Here is a 13,408-nt window from a genome sequence, read left to right on the forward strand (position 1 = left end):
AGTAGAACTGTAGAAGTATGTAAAATGGGGCATCAATGATGCGTGAATCATCAACCAGCAAATTTCAACATGGCGGGCTCCTCTAATAACAAAAGCCTTTTGCACTTCGACGTTAAATATAAGTAGAATTATTAAATTTTGATCAGATTTGAAATTAATTCGAATTAATAAAAGAAAAAACTAGTCCAAATCCGATTGAAATTCAACTTTGATCATTTTGACTCGTTTTTAATTTCACGTTAGCATTTTTAGTTCACATAATTATTTTTAGTCGGGATTCACTACATTCATAATCAATTTTCTAAAATTTTGATTTAATATTTCTTTATTATAGCCTTAAAATTAATATGTTAATTCTTTTAAATGTAAAAATATTTTCTACAAAAGTAAAATTAAATTGTTATATATATATTTTATAAATAATTTGAGAAAATTTATAAAAACCTTAACTTGTTTAATCAAATTAAATCTAACATGAAACAAATTCGACCTAAAATTAACCTTATTGAAAATTCAACTACAAATCTAGATAGAAGGTCACGGTCTATATGTCTTCCATGAGTTTGGATCCACATCAAATTAGATGGTAAAATTATTGAGCTTTTGCCAAGTAACACAAAAGTTAACTACAATGATCACTTTATGGTTGGTCACTACTTCTTTATTTGTACATGTTTTAATTAGGCTTGGACATGACTTCGAAGTAGAGTAGCTTTTAATAGTTGACATTAGAATAGCAACCATTCTATGAAACACTATATTATTAACAATTCAACGTGTCTTGTATCAGAACGTTTTATCATAAGACGGGTCCATCTAAGCAGTCTAATTAATGTTTTTTATATAAACAAACTAATTAAGTAAATGAAAAATAGTTTATTTTTGGGTTTTTTAAAACTAAATATTAAGTCAACCCATATTAAACCTGTTCACGATGATACAATCTTAATAAAGAATTTGTCTTAACAAGTTTATTAGATAGAACTACTTAATAATTATATCACTAATCCGTAAATGAAACAGTCTCATGGTATGGTGAGACCATCTCTATTTTACCGATCTACGTACATTTAATGTGTTAGAGCGATACCCTTATAATTTTAAAGTGATCAATTATATAAATATGCTAATTATATGAATCAATTTTATATTGAGACGGTCTTAATAATAACTTAGTGAATTATTATAGGTGATCCTAATAATTGGTGATCCCATATGGCTTTATGAGTTGATGTTTGATATAGAGCCCAAAAATGATTGAGCCTGGGCTTAAACATGTATCAATATCGATAGAAGTACAATCTGTCTTGTATGAGATCTTCTTACGGTAAAACGATCTCTAAATAAGAAGTTTATATGCAAAAATTTTCTACTATTAGTCTATTTAACCTAAGTATCAGGGGCGGTTCTCTTACCCTATTTAATATTTACACATTCATCAAACATCAATTATCACTAATTTAATTTATAAAAATAATCAACAATTTATTTTTAAAATTTTCAGCCCTTTAAATTTTTACTCTTTTTATTATTAGTCATCAATGTATTATTATTTTTTTCTCTTTCATTTTAACATTAGAGAAGAAAGTTTAATTTTTAACTATACCTAATTTAAGTTTAAGAAATTAAAATTGTGTTGAATTTTAATTTATATAACAGAATCTTTTTTTTAATTATAAAGGGTCTCAATTTTAGAAGCTTATGAAAAATAAACGGGACCTCGAAATTATTTGCTCCACCCCAGCTAAGTATGAGGCATGTTTGTACGGAGTATCTTGCAAGTTTTCATTTGCGTGAAATTGCAACCAAAAATATATCATAAATTGCTCTAAAAGGACAATATTTCACAAAAATAGTTAAAGATTGAGAATTACATGTAGACATGCATGTTATTAATAAGGATAAAATATCCCATTAATTTTATTCTCCAAAATTATAGTTATTTATTTTTGACCACCTTAATTATCTCCCTTCAATCAAGGATATTAAAAGGTCATAACCAATAAAAATAACTTGAAGAATAAAATCAATGAAATATTTTATCCTTATTAGTTATGTATGCTTGCATTGGTAAAATCACATATTTGTTGTAATTCTTGATGAAGGTGCAACAAATGCTTGCATTAACAATTTAACATATCTACTTCCTCTGTTTCAATTTACTTGCAACATTTGTTTTTTTTCGCAGTTCAATACACTAATTCAATTCTTAATATCTCTAATTATGTATGATAAAAAATTATAAAAATTTAATATAAATAATCTTTGCAATGAAACAAAACAGACAAGATTTCACTTGACTATGTTTTAACTTTTAGATTAAAAACTAATCACAAATTAAAAGTGATAAATAAATAGTGCCATTAAATTTAATATTGCAACTAATATGAAACGAAAAAACATAGTATCCTAAAGTGGAACATTTAAAGTTTAAAGTTTAATATTGCAACTATAACAAATATTTAAAGTTTAACATCGATCAACACAAATATACTAAAGTGGAACATTCAAATCTCACCTAATAGTATAACACATTGATCGATAATCTATAAAATTAACATAATATCCTTCAAATTAAATCAAGTAGGTGATAAATCAATAAAAATAACAAATATAAAAAAAAAACATAGTATCAAATATCTTAAACAACTAGCAATAAATACATTTTGCATTGATAATTTATTAAAGAAATTACACGCAATTGTCACAAAATTCAAACTAGTTTAATATTATTTGGGAAAATAGTTTATATATATATATATATATATATATATATATATATATATATATATAAAATACAATCTAGCTATCCATTAATGTCCATAAACCTCTTTGATTTTGAATAAGCAAGCACCAAATACTTGCTAAACCTATCCAAACATAGCCTAACATCTTGACCCTTAAGATAAATACTATCCACAGCAGACCAATTTCCTTTCATAAATACATGTGGATTTTTCACAATCATATGACACAATCCATATTTCTCAGCCAAACTACTTTCTTTTGCCCTAATCTTATATTCAATATACTCAAATCTCAAACTTTTAGCCAAGTTCTTAAAGTACGAATCCGCTAACCATTCAATCCCAATTGGAACAATTTGAATCAAAATCGACCCGGGTCGTAAAAAGATTGAATGTGTTAGGGCCGCTCCATGGACTCCTATCATTCCATGACTTTCATTGACGAGTTTATATGCATCACATAACCATGTAAATTTAGTGGGTTCAAAGAGTACGACTTCAAACCCTGCTCGTTCCATAGCATTTATAATTTGATTTTGATTCAGAATTACCCGACCCACATTTCTTGTCCGGCCCACGAACACAACCCTAGGCTTACCCGGCTTCAAAGGAGCCCGTGGTGTAACATGTTTACAATTTGAACCATACGTAATCTCTAATAAAGAACGTAACCTAAGAAATGATAGTTGTTGACTTTGATTAGGCTGTATGGTCATAGGACCGTGTGATATGAGTCCAACCGCGACCGAGGAAAAGCAATGTGTGGCCGTTTGGTTATCAAGGTTAATAACACGATTTATTGGAAATGCTCTCAATAAAACCTCGTACTTGCTATACCACCAATCTTTAAAATCAACAATAACAAGTGTGATGTTATCTTGATTAGGAAAAAGGGTGTTGAGCGTTATGTAAAGAGGTATTATCCCATCATTGAAATCATGGAAAAAATTCCCCGTATAGCCACCTATGCTAAATACTAAGGCAGGGCCTTTATGGTATATTTGGCATCTATTGTTAATAGATGAGGATGTAAGAGTTATTTCACGTACCCTTGACATGCTAAAAGTTTCCCATTTTCGAGGGTACGGACGAATTTTTTCTATTACGAAATGGTTAGTTGAGGTTCGATTTCGAATGAGTGATCCGATTGTATAAAATGTGGTTGTATTTGGGTTTAATATGGTTGGACATTTGAGGAAACACCAATCATAGTTGTTATGGGAACGATCGCATATGATTGTTTCATCTTGTGATTGTGATTGGTTTAATGCCAATGGATTTGGAAATGACTTGTTGCATCCTCTATTTGTTGCCAATATGATTTCATGCCCTAAAGTTGAACAAAATTAAAGAAAATTAATTATAGATGGAAAGGCAAGATCAGGTTTTGTTTCAGTTAGAGCAAGTACTGTTTTTTTCGAGTAAAGTTTTGAGTTTTATTTTCACGTAGTCCATTCATTTCCTTAATCTACCCTATAATCAAAAGATATTTATGGATGAGCTACTCTTGTGATCCGTTTTTCGGTGAGACGACCTCAGATAAGAAGTCCATATTCTCACAGTGTATATTAGATGGATTATTTAATTTATATATAAAGTTCTCGTGAGACTATCTCATCTAATAATTTATGGTTATAGAAGGAAAGAGATTGAGGAGTGAATAAAGGGGGGTTTAACTCATTTAAAGACCAATTTGTAGTTTTCTATTTTTCTTACTTTGCTTCTAGTCAATATATGTGGCTAAGCCAAATAAGTTTATTTTCATTAATTGCTGCAAAGAACCTTAATTTGTGCATGATTGAACTGATTTTATGTTGAAATGTCATCACTTTGGCATTGGGCTATTGACATTGTTGCCTATTCAGAAAGATACATGTGACACTATATTGGTTATTTAATTTTCACAAATTCTAATTTAAAAAAAAAAAAAAAAAAAACTAACTGTAGCACAATCTTAAATTAGACTTAATTCAAAAAAAAAAATCTTAAATTAGACTAATAAATTAAAGCATTTGTTTTCATACTTAAAATAGTTTTTTGTTTAGTTTTATAATGTTTAACATATCATTATAAATTTAAAAATTAACACTTAAATTTTAAAACACATAATACATTTGTTGTTTAAAAGTATCACTTTAGATATATCTTACTTTAAAATGGTCTCACTTGCTCTTAATTTGTTGGCCTGAGGAGAGTAACAAACACAATAATATAAATAATATTTGATCTCAAATTATAGATATGTCGTTAGATCTACATAATTTCAATTTCTTTTTTATTAGTAGTTTTATGAATATTTTTTAAATATAAAAACCCAACACATAAATCCACTTTATTTATTATTTTGTACTTTTTTGAATTATAGGGAGAGTTAAATGAAATTCGATTTATAAGCTTACTAAAAAAGACAGTATTTACTCCAAATGAAAAATAATCTGATTCTCTATCATCTTATACTATAATTATAATAATATTTTTTATTTAGTACAAATGACCCCACATGCATGAAAAAAAAATTATACAAAATAAAAATAAAACATAATATTAAAACGGACGGATATTTAACTCAAAGAAATAAAGGGAGTACATAGCATAAGTATACCTTGACTATTTGGTGTAGATTTTGTGAAAAGGAGAAAGAGACATATTTGGACTCCAATTACTAACATGCAGATAAAGCATACGTCTCTTATAATCCCTTTCCTTAATTTTTGTTTCATATTTATCGACTGATGATCTGATTCTTCCATCTCTACCTCCTCTACGTCTCTGCCTTTGATCTAAATCAATATTAAAAAAAAAAATAATTCTTTAAAAGTTTCTATTTTTTTGATATAAGAAAATCAAAAGCAAAGTATAAAATCCAATATTTTTTTATCTTTGACAAATATAACGACGAACGAATATGTATATATAAAAGTACCTTTTTAGGTGGTAAGAATTGATTTCTTGTTAGAATGCTGGAAGCAAAACCCTTTAACTATTTGGTATGTTTTTCTATAAAATGAGTTTTATCAATAATATAATTTGTGTAGAGGAAAATAAAATAAGAAAAAAAGTAGCAATGAAAATAGAATGGAAAATCACACAATCATTCACATGATAGAGGGAAAGAAAGGCATAACATAAGGAAGGTAATCATGTGAAATATTTTTTGTATATTATTGAAATAGAATCATATGTGCAAATATGGCAATTAAACTACCAATCTAAAAAAAACTATCCACTTTTAAGATTAGCATCCATTAGTAAATATATCTTGCATTATGTTTTTTTTTTAGGTTAGGCTAAGGGACGAAAAGAGTTAAAAAATGAACAGTGAAAATTGAATTAAGATTTCTTCTGGAAAAAAAAATATATACTCCAACTGAAATGATATCCGATTCTCTATCTTGCATGATTACTTTTATTATTTGTAAATGATGTTTAATATTTTTTTATTTATTTGGAACATAATAAAATTAAGAATTAATCTTATTCAATCATGTAATACTTGCTATGTCAAGTTGTCAAAATTAACATTTTTGTATTTCTTAATGTTTTGTTGGACACATCTAACCCTTCAAACAACTTTGTCTAAGGTGGAGTTAATCCACTTACTTTCTATTTGATTGTTGTATTAAATTAAATAATAATAAAAATTTAAGTGAATTTTATTAGCTAGAAAATCAATTTGACAAGAACCATATAAACTCATATTTGTTCAACTTCATTACGAAATTAATTTTTATTCGCCATTTATTTGAAAATGTGTAATAATAAGAGGTAATGAAACATTATAAAAACAAATGTTTAAGATTTGAGTTTCATTGGCATTATAAGACATCACATTTTGTAAAAAGTAAAAAATGATTTTAAACATTTAATGTCATAATCAAACTTATTCATGGAGAAGCTGTAACATAGTATTTTTACTGTTGTTTTAATTTGCACCATATAATTAAAAAAAACTCCTACATATTTAAGTTACATAATGCCAATTTAAAGTGACAAACGAAGTATGATAAATGAGATTATACAACTTACAAAAATAAATTACTTTCTCAGTACTATTAAAATTGTAATATTTACTCTTAAAAATATTTATATAGATTGACGAGATATTACAATTTTAATGGGACGGATGAGTATGAGTATGTAGGATTGGGAAAAAGTGAAAACTTACCGTTGTTATGTATTCGGATTTGGGACTTGGGATTTGGAAGTTGGAACGTTTAGCGAAAAACAAACGGATTAACTTGCGTTGGGGAGAAGTTGGACTTTATATAAAGGGGTTGATCATTGCTGACTTTTTTTGTCACGAACCGGAGGTTCGGATTTTGTAAATGCCACTTGTTTTCGTATGGGTTTACTACGTAGTTTAAATAGTGTTGAGTGGTTTATTGAGATTAAAAAGTATTTTTTGAAACACAAAAATTTGGGTGAGATGCGTTTTATTGGGTCGATCCAATTGTATATATTTTTTTATCAATTTCAGAAATTAAAATGTTAATTTTAAGAGTTAAAAGATCAATTTTAAGGACTTGAAATTGACATTTGAAGTTATGGAATTGACAGTTTTAAAACTTAAAAAGTCAATTTCAATACTTAAAAAACCAATTTTAAGACTTTAAAGACCGATTACAAGACATTAAGTTCTCATTTCAACTTTAAAGTAGGATGACTCAAATATTATAGAAGATGTTAAAAACTTTTAAATTGATCTTTTAAGTCTTAAAATTGAATATTTAAGTTTTGAAATTGTCCTTTTAAGTCTTAAAATTAGTATGCCATAATATTTTTAAAAACTTATTGGACCTGGGCCAGTTGCACGGCTATGGCCGTCTCACAGGAGAGTAACTGTTTTTGAAAAATTGTTATTGTTTAGTACATTAATATTTTAAGTAGTGTATAGTTGTGCAAGTAATTCTTTCTAAAGTTTTTTATAATTTACATTTCAAAATAAAAAGCACTTGTTTAAGATTTTCTATACCTTTTTCTCATCAAATTATATTTCAATAACTATCGTAATCTCTACTTTAACTGAAGAATATTAATTTGCACTTAGACTGATAAATATCTAACAACTACAATAGTACAACTATCATTACCTACAATTAAAGCTACTTAGACAGCTAACAGCTACCTACATAACTACCTTGAACCGAACAAATATAGAAAATTTGAAAACATTAAGATAAAAAATCAAAAAAATGAACGAAATAATACAACTTTCAAACTTATTCCAAAAGTAAGCGTGAAAATCTCAAACCTGAGGTATGAAGTTGTTCGCAGTTAGTAACTACGAACAGATCAAAAAAGTAACTACGAACAGCCCTTTGACTTTGTTTGACGACAGATAGCTGCACAAATGCGCAACAGCTTCCTTTCCTTCTCATTTTCCTATTTATCAAAACCCTAGCATAATACTACTCGACACTCTCCACAAATACACCAGCTTGAATCCATCAATTGTTGCGTTCCTCTTTTAATTTGGCACTTCAAAATTAGTTTAGGATACTCTAGATCGAAAAAAGGTAAATTTTTATGCGTTTTTTTAGTATATATATCTATTTTTAGGGTTTTGATGAAGTTTGGTTGTTTTGGTAAATGCAAGTTACTGGTTCTTTAAATCAACATTCTTCTTAATCATCCATAACTATTTAAGGTGTTTTCATAGCTTTTTGTTGTTTTTTGAAGTATTGTTGTTGATGAGCACATTGAATTAGTTAAATTTGACGTACTTTATGTGTTATTAGAAATGTTGATGTTTGAATTAGCAAATTTATTTATGAATTTATTAATTGATTTATTATTTGGATTTTATGTGCATTATATATGTATGAACTTAGTTACATTATGGACTTTATTAATTTGTAGACCAAAAAAGATTATAATCAAATGACTATAATGTACTTGTATGGGCATGAAGTTGTTGATGATGTTGATTTTGTTTGTATTAATGTAGAAAATGGCATCATTTCGCGTCACTATAGTATGTTTTTGGAATGGTTGTATTCGAGAAAGTAGTGGCAAAGTTCATTATGTTGGGGGAAGACGTAGGTTGTTTGCATGCAACTCGAACATGGATTTGAACCAGTTTAAACGTTTCATATGTTTTAAGATTGGATTGGACCCCATCAGAAGTACCGTAAATATAAGCTTTAAATATGACATGAGTGGAGAATTGCTTGCCTTTCCTGTTGAGGATGATGAGGCTATAGATGCTATGTGGGAGCATTCAAAGTCTACCCAAATTCCCTCTTTGGACTTATACGTAGAAGAAGTACCCTTAGGGAATGTAGTTGCTTCTAATCCTACTCCTACCCCTATGCCTATATCAACTCAGGAAACTCTTAATCCTTTCGCTCCTTCTACATCTTGTACTTTTTCTCAACCCCCTATGAATCAAGTTCCAATTCATTCAATGGTTAACTTAAGAGAAAGTGATGAGATGGGACCTTGGGATGATGGAAATGAGAGTAATGAGTTCATTGACGACCCTTCTGAGGATGATGTGGATGTCGATGAGGATGCGCTAGCAAATGACATGACCCTAGGCAACATTCCTACAATCATTCCTCCTACACCTTATGCCCTATGTCCACCTCTAGACGAGTATGAGGAGGAGAACTCATGGAGAACTTGGGCTTATGATACTACTTACACTTAGGAAGTAGAGTTGGAGAAGGGTATGATGTTTGATAGCAAGGAAGCTTTGGTGGAAGCTATCAGAGTCTATCATATTCGCAGAAATGTGGAGTACAGAACGAAGACCTCGAACCAAACTTTCCTTACCTTGAAGTGTAAGCGGGATTGTTCGTGGAGACTTAGGGCTACATTTGATTCTTATTTATATTCATGGTGTATTGTTACGTATAAGGGTAAGCATGGTTCTTGTGTTTTGGGTAGTGACACTGTTTCGGCTGGACACATTCACTTGACATCTTCTGTCATTAACAATGTCATTAGAATTTGTGTTGCTAAAGACCCGTCCATTAAGGTATCTGTTGTACGGCAGATGGTCAAAGATCGTTTTGGTGTGGATGTGAATTATAAGCGAGCGTGGTGTGCTAAGCAACAAGCGTTGTTGTCCATACACGGTTCTTAGGAAGGTTCTTACTCACTCCTTCCACGCTTTGAAGCTTTGCAACATTCCAACCGGGGCTTAGTACTTGAGTGGTTTTTTAAGGAGGACAATGACATGGGTGTATATGTGCGACCTAATATTAGGACCTTTCAACGTGTCTTTTGGGCCTTTAAACCTTGCATTGAAGGCTTTAATCATTGTAAACCTCTTATCGCCATTGACGGCACACACTTGTATGGTAAGTATCGTCATACCTTATTGACTGCCATTGCCCAAGATGGTGATAAGGGAATCTTTCTATTAGCGTTTTCCTTGGTAGAGAAGGAGTGTATAGGTGCATGGTCTTGGTTCATGGCTTGTATTCGTAAGCATGTCACACAGAGGATAGGTTTATGCGTTATTTCTGATAGACACGCGGGTATTTTAGCAACCATGGAAGAGCCGGAGTGGCAACCACCTAATGCCTATCATAGGTTTTGCTTACGTCATTTGCTTAGCAACTTTAATCGTGCTATGGGTAATGTTCAGCTGAAGAAGTTGTTTGGTAGAACTGCTAAGCAAAGACATCAAGTTGAGGTAAAATAAATGGCTTAAAGGCAATTTTGACTGCAAAACGAGAGACAATTTTCTGGATTGATGACGTGGGTGATATGTCTAAGTGGTCATTGTATGATGGAGGTCATAAGTATAGCGTTACTAACACGAACTTAGCTGAAGTTTTCAACTATGTGATGAAGGGTGTACGTTTCTTATCTTTGACAACAATTGTTGAATTCACTTTCTATCGGGCTAACGATTATTTTGTTTAATGACGTGAACATGCTAGTGCAAGGTTACTTGGAGGACACATGTACACAGCGCATGCCACCAGGATTATCAATTGAAACATCGAGAAGGCAAATTACCATGACATAATCGCCTTTGAGTATGGAAGAGGTGCATTCGAAATTAAGACTGGGAGGGTAAATAGGGGATCCTCCAAGGGGGGTAAGATTCAACGTGTGGACTTAAATCAAATGAAGTGCACATGTAACAAACTTGAGATATACCACCTACCTTGTTCACATGTACTTGCTATTTGCATCAAACGACACCTTTCATATGAGAGGTTTGCGCTGCACATGGTTGGTTCAGACCTTCTCGCATCTCCCCGAAGATGCTAATGAAGGCACCATTGCGAGGTACACCAAGACATACCTCCTATATTTGATAGGAGCTGTCTTGTTTGCTGATATTACAAGAAACCAAATACAGCTCCTATATTTGACTTTACTTGATGACCCATGGGAGTGCATCGCCCAGTGTAGTTGGGGCTCCGCAGCCCTAGGATACTTGTATAGGAGGCTATGTGGTGCTGCACACAAGAACGTCAAGGAGATTGTGGCACCACTAGTCATATTACAGGTAATAACAATAACATTTAATTCTATTCCGTATTTGTTGAATTACATACTAATTACATTTGCAATGTTCAGCTGTGGGCGTGGGAGCATATTCTTATCGGCCAACCTTACAGAACCGTTGGTCATGGTGATGCCGCTCCTCCGCAACAACCCCCACCAGATGCGGCGTATGGTTCAAGGTGGAATTTTGCACGCCGGACGCGCAAGCACACCGGGATCAGTCTCGGATTCTACCAAGATCAGTTAGACCTGCTACGACCAATCAGGTAAATATTTCATTACTCATTAACATTACTGCAATTTAATTAACACATCACTTACTTTTTCATAACATGTACTTTAGTTTTGTTGAGACCCGTACCCTGCGGAAGCGTACACAGCTGTTCCCGAGCACTCTGGGATTCAATCAGGCGCGTGGAGGGCTTCTGTGCCACTCATATGCTTTAACATTGTCGAAGTACATCTATCTGAGCGCGTACTGCGCCAATATGGGTTAGCACAAGGCATTCCACCGCCTTGCAACACTGTACCCGAGCTGTACCTGATTTCGCGCAAGAATCAGGGTAAGGCAAACTGGATGGAGATCAACTGGCACCACATCGCTCGTTGGGATCGTAGACTTGAGCTGCTGGCCCAAGGTGCGTCGATCGACGTTCATGGCGCACCAACTACACCGGATTACATACCGTGGTTCCTCTCCATCACTCGCCGATGGATGACACCACGTGACATCATCACAGCAGCACATTACGCACCTACTGCGCCTACGATGACCCAATTTGTAAGTCTTCATTTGCATTTAAATGATTAAGTATACATAATATAATATTACGTTAACTAAATATTAATTGTAGGCACAAGGTGCAACAGCAGTGATGCGGTACAGCCACGAGGAGCCGGTGAGGGAAATTGCGCAAGGTATGCTTATCGGCACGCAGTTCCAGCACTTCATACCGGAAGTCGCTGCAAAGTCCTCACCGACTACCACCCATACGCACGTCTCATCTCCTGCTTATGACTATCATTTGGAGGAGATGGATCTTTTATACCCCGTTGACGTTGCGGTGACCTCGCAAGCTGGGCCATCGCAGCCATCATAGTACCAGTCCCCTCCACTGCCAAAGCGACACCCGAACGCCTCTTACTACCGTAGGAGGCGTAGGAGACCAACTCAGTTGGATAGGGTAGATGAGGGTCATGAGCGTTAGTGTTTCGCTTTTGTGTATTTAGATCGACTATGTGTGTGGTGTGTGTGTGTGTGTGTGTATATATATATATATATATATTTATATATATATATATATATATATATATATATATATATATATATATATATATATATATATATATATATATATATATGTATATATGTATATGTATGTTTATTTAGTTGTATATTTCAAACATTTGTATATATTTAGTTGTATATATATGTTTATTTACTTTATCATAGCCTCCAATCTTTGACTTACGAATGTTCGGAGTTTTGGCGATGAATCATCCCGCCTGAAACATACATCGACTTGTAACAACTCAAAAATAACAACTCAAAAATTAGGAAAAAAAAAATTATGTAACATAGTTGTTCACAGTACAAGTCAAACAAAGTCAAAAGAGTTGTTCGCACTTAGCAAACAACTATTTTGTCTTTTTTGATTTGTTCGCAGTAACTAACTGCGAACAGCTCCATACCTCATGTTTAGAATTTTCACGCTTACTTTTGAAATAAGTTTGAAAGTTGTATTATTTCGTTCATTTTTTTGATTTTTTTATCTTAATGTTTTCAAATTTTTACAAATATATATACTCTATTTAAATCGAAAATAAGTCAAATGTACCATAAATGCATTTGAGCTAAAAGTAAAAACAGTCAATTCAACAAAAATAAAGCTACAATAAGATATATTTTTTTCTTCTCTTTTTGGGTACAGGACAAACAAAGGAAAGAAAAAAGTGATATATAATTCAACAGAGACAAAATTCGAAAATTCGATTATTGACAAGAATAGATACTTAGCTTATATATTTGTTGCCATACATTGTTGCAATTATTCAATTACTCAAGTTTAGTAAAAAGTTAAGTGGTTTAATTTAATAATAAAAATTCTTAATCTTATATAGTTTTCAAGAATATTAAAGACATTATCCAAGGTTCAATCGTTTACTGATTCACATTATTTGAGATGGTC

The 13,408-nt window shown here is 31.9% G+C and overlaps 1 protein-coding gene across 1 annotated transcript; it reads right to left on the reverse strand.

Annotated features, from left to right (window-relative positions):
* Positions 1-2,806: 2,806 nt before the first annotated feature.
* On the reverse strand, positions 2,807-5,467 carry LOC130808562 (xylan glycosyltransferase MUCI21-like). The gene is made up of 2 exons (XM_057674021.1): positions 5,350-5,467; positions 2,807-4,077 (listed from the first exon to the last, which is right to left on the reverse strand). Exons 1-2 carry the CDS (start codon positions 5,465-5,467, stop codon positions 2,807-2,809), a joined length of 1,389 nt encoding a protein of 462 aa, XP_057530004.1.
* Positions 5,468-13,408: the final 7,941 nt, after the last annotated feature.

The sequence above is a fragment of the Amaranthus tricolor genome, chromosome 3 (genome assembly GCF_026212465.1).
Source record: "Amaranthus tricolor cultivar Red isolate AtriRed21 chromosome 3, ASM2621246v1, whole genome shotgun sequence".
In the NCBI taxonomy this organism is placed as follows: domain Eukaryota; kingdom Viridiplantae; phylum Streptophyta; class Magnoliopsida; order Caryophyllales; family Amaranthaceae; genus Amaranthus; species Amaranthus tricolor.

Excerpts from the sequence above, each read along its gene's own strand:
- LOC130808562 (XM_057674021.1), bottom strand. The coding sequence starts at position 5,467 with ATGAAACAAAAATTAAGGAAAGGGATTATAAGAGACGTATGCTTTATC. Across the intron at positions 4,078-5,349 it reads ATCTACACCAAATAGTCAAG|GGCATGAAATCATATTGGCA; the intron begins GTATACTTATGC and ends GTTCAACTTTAG.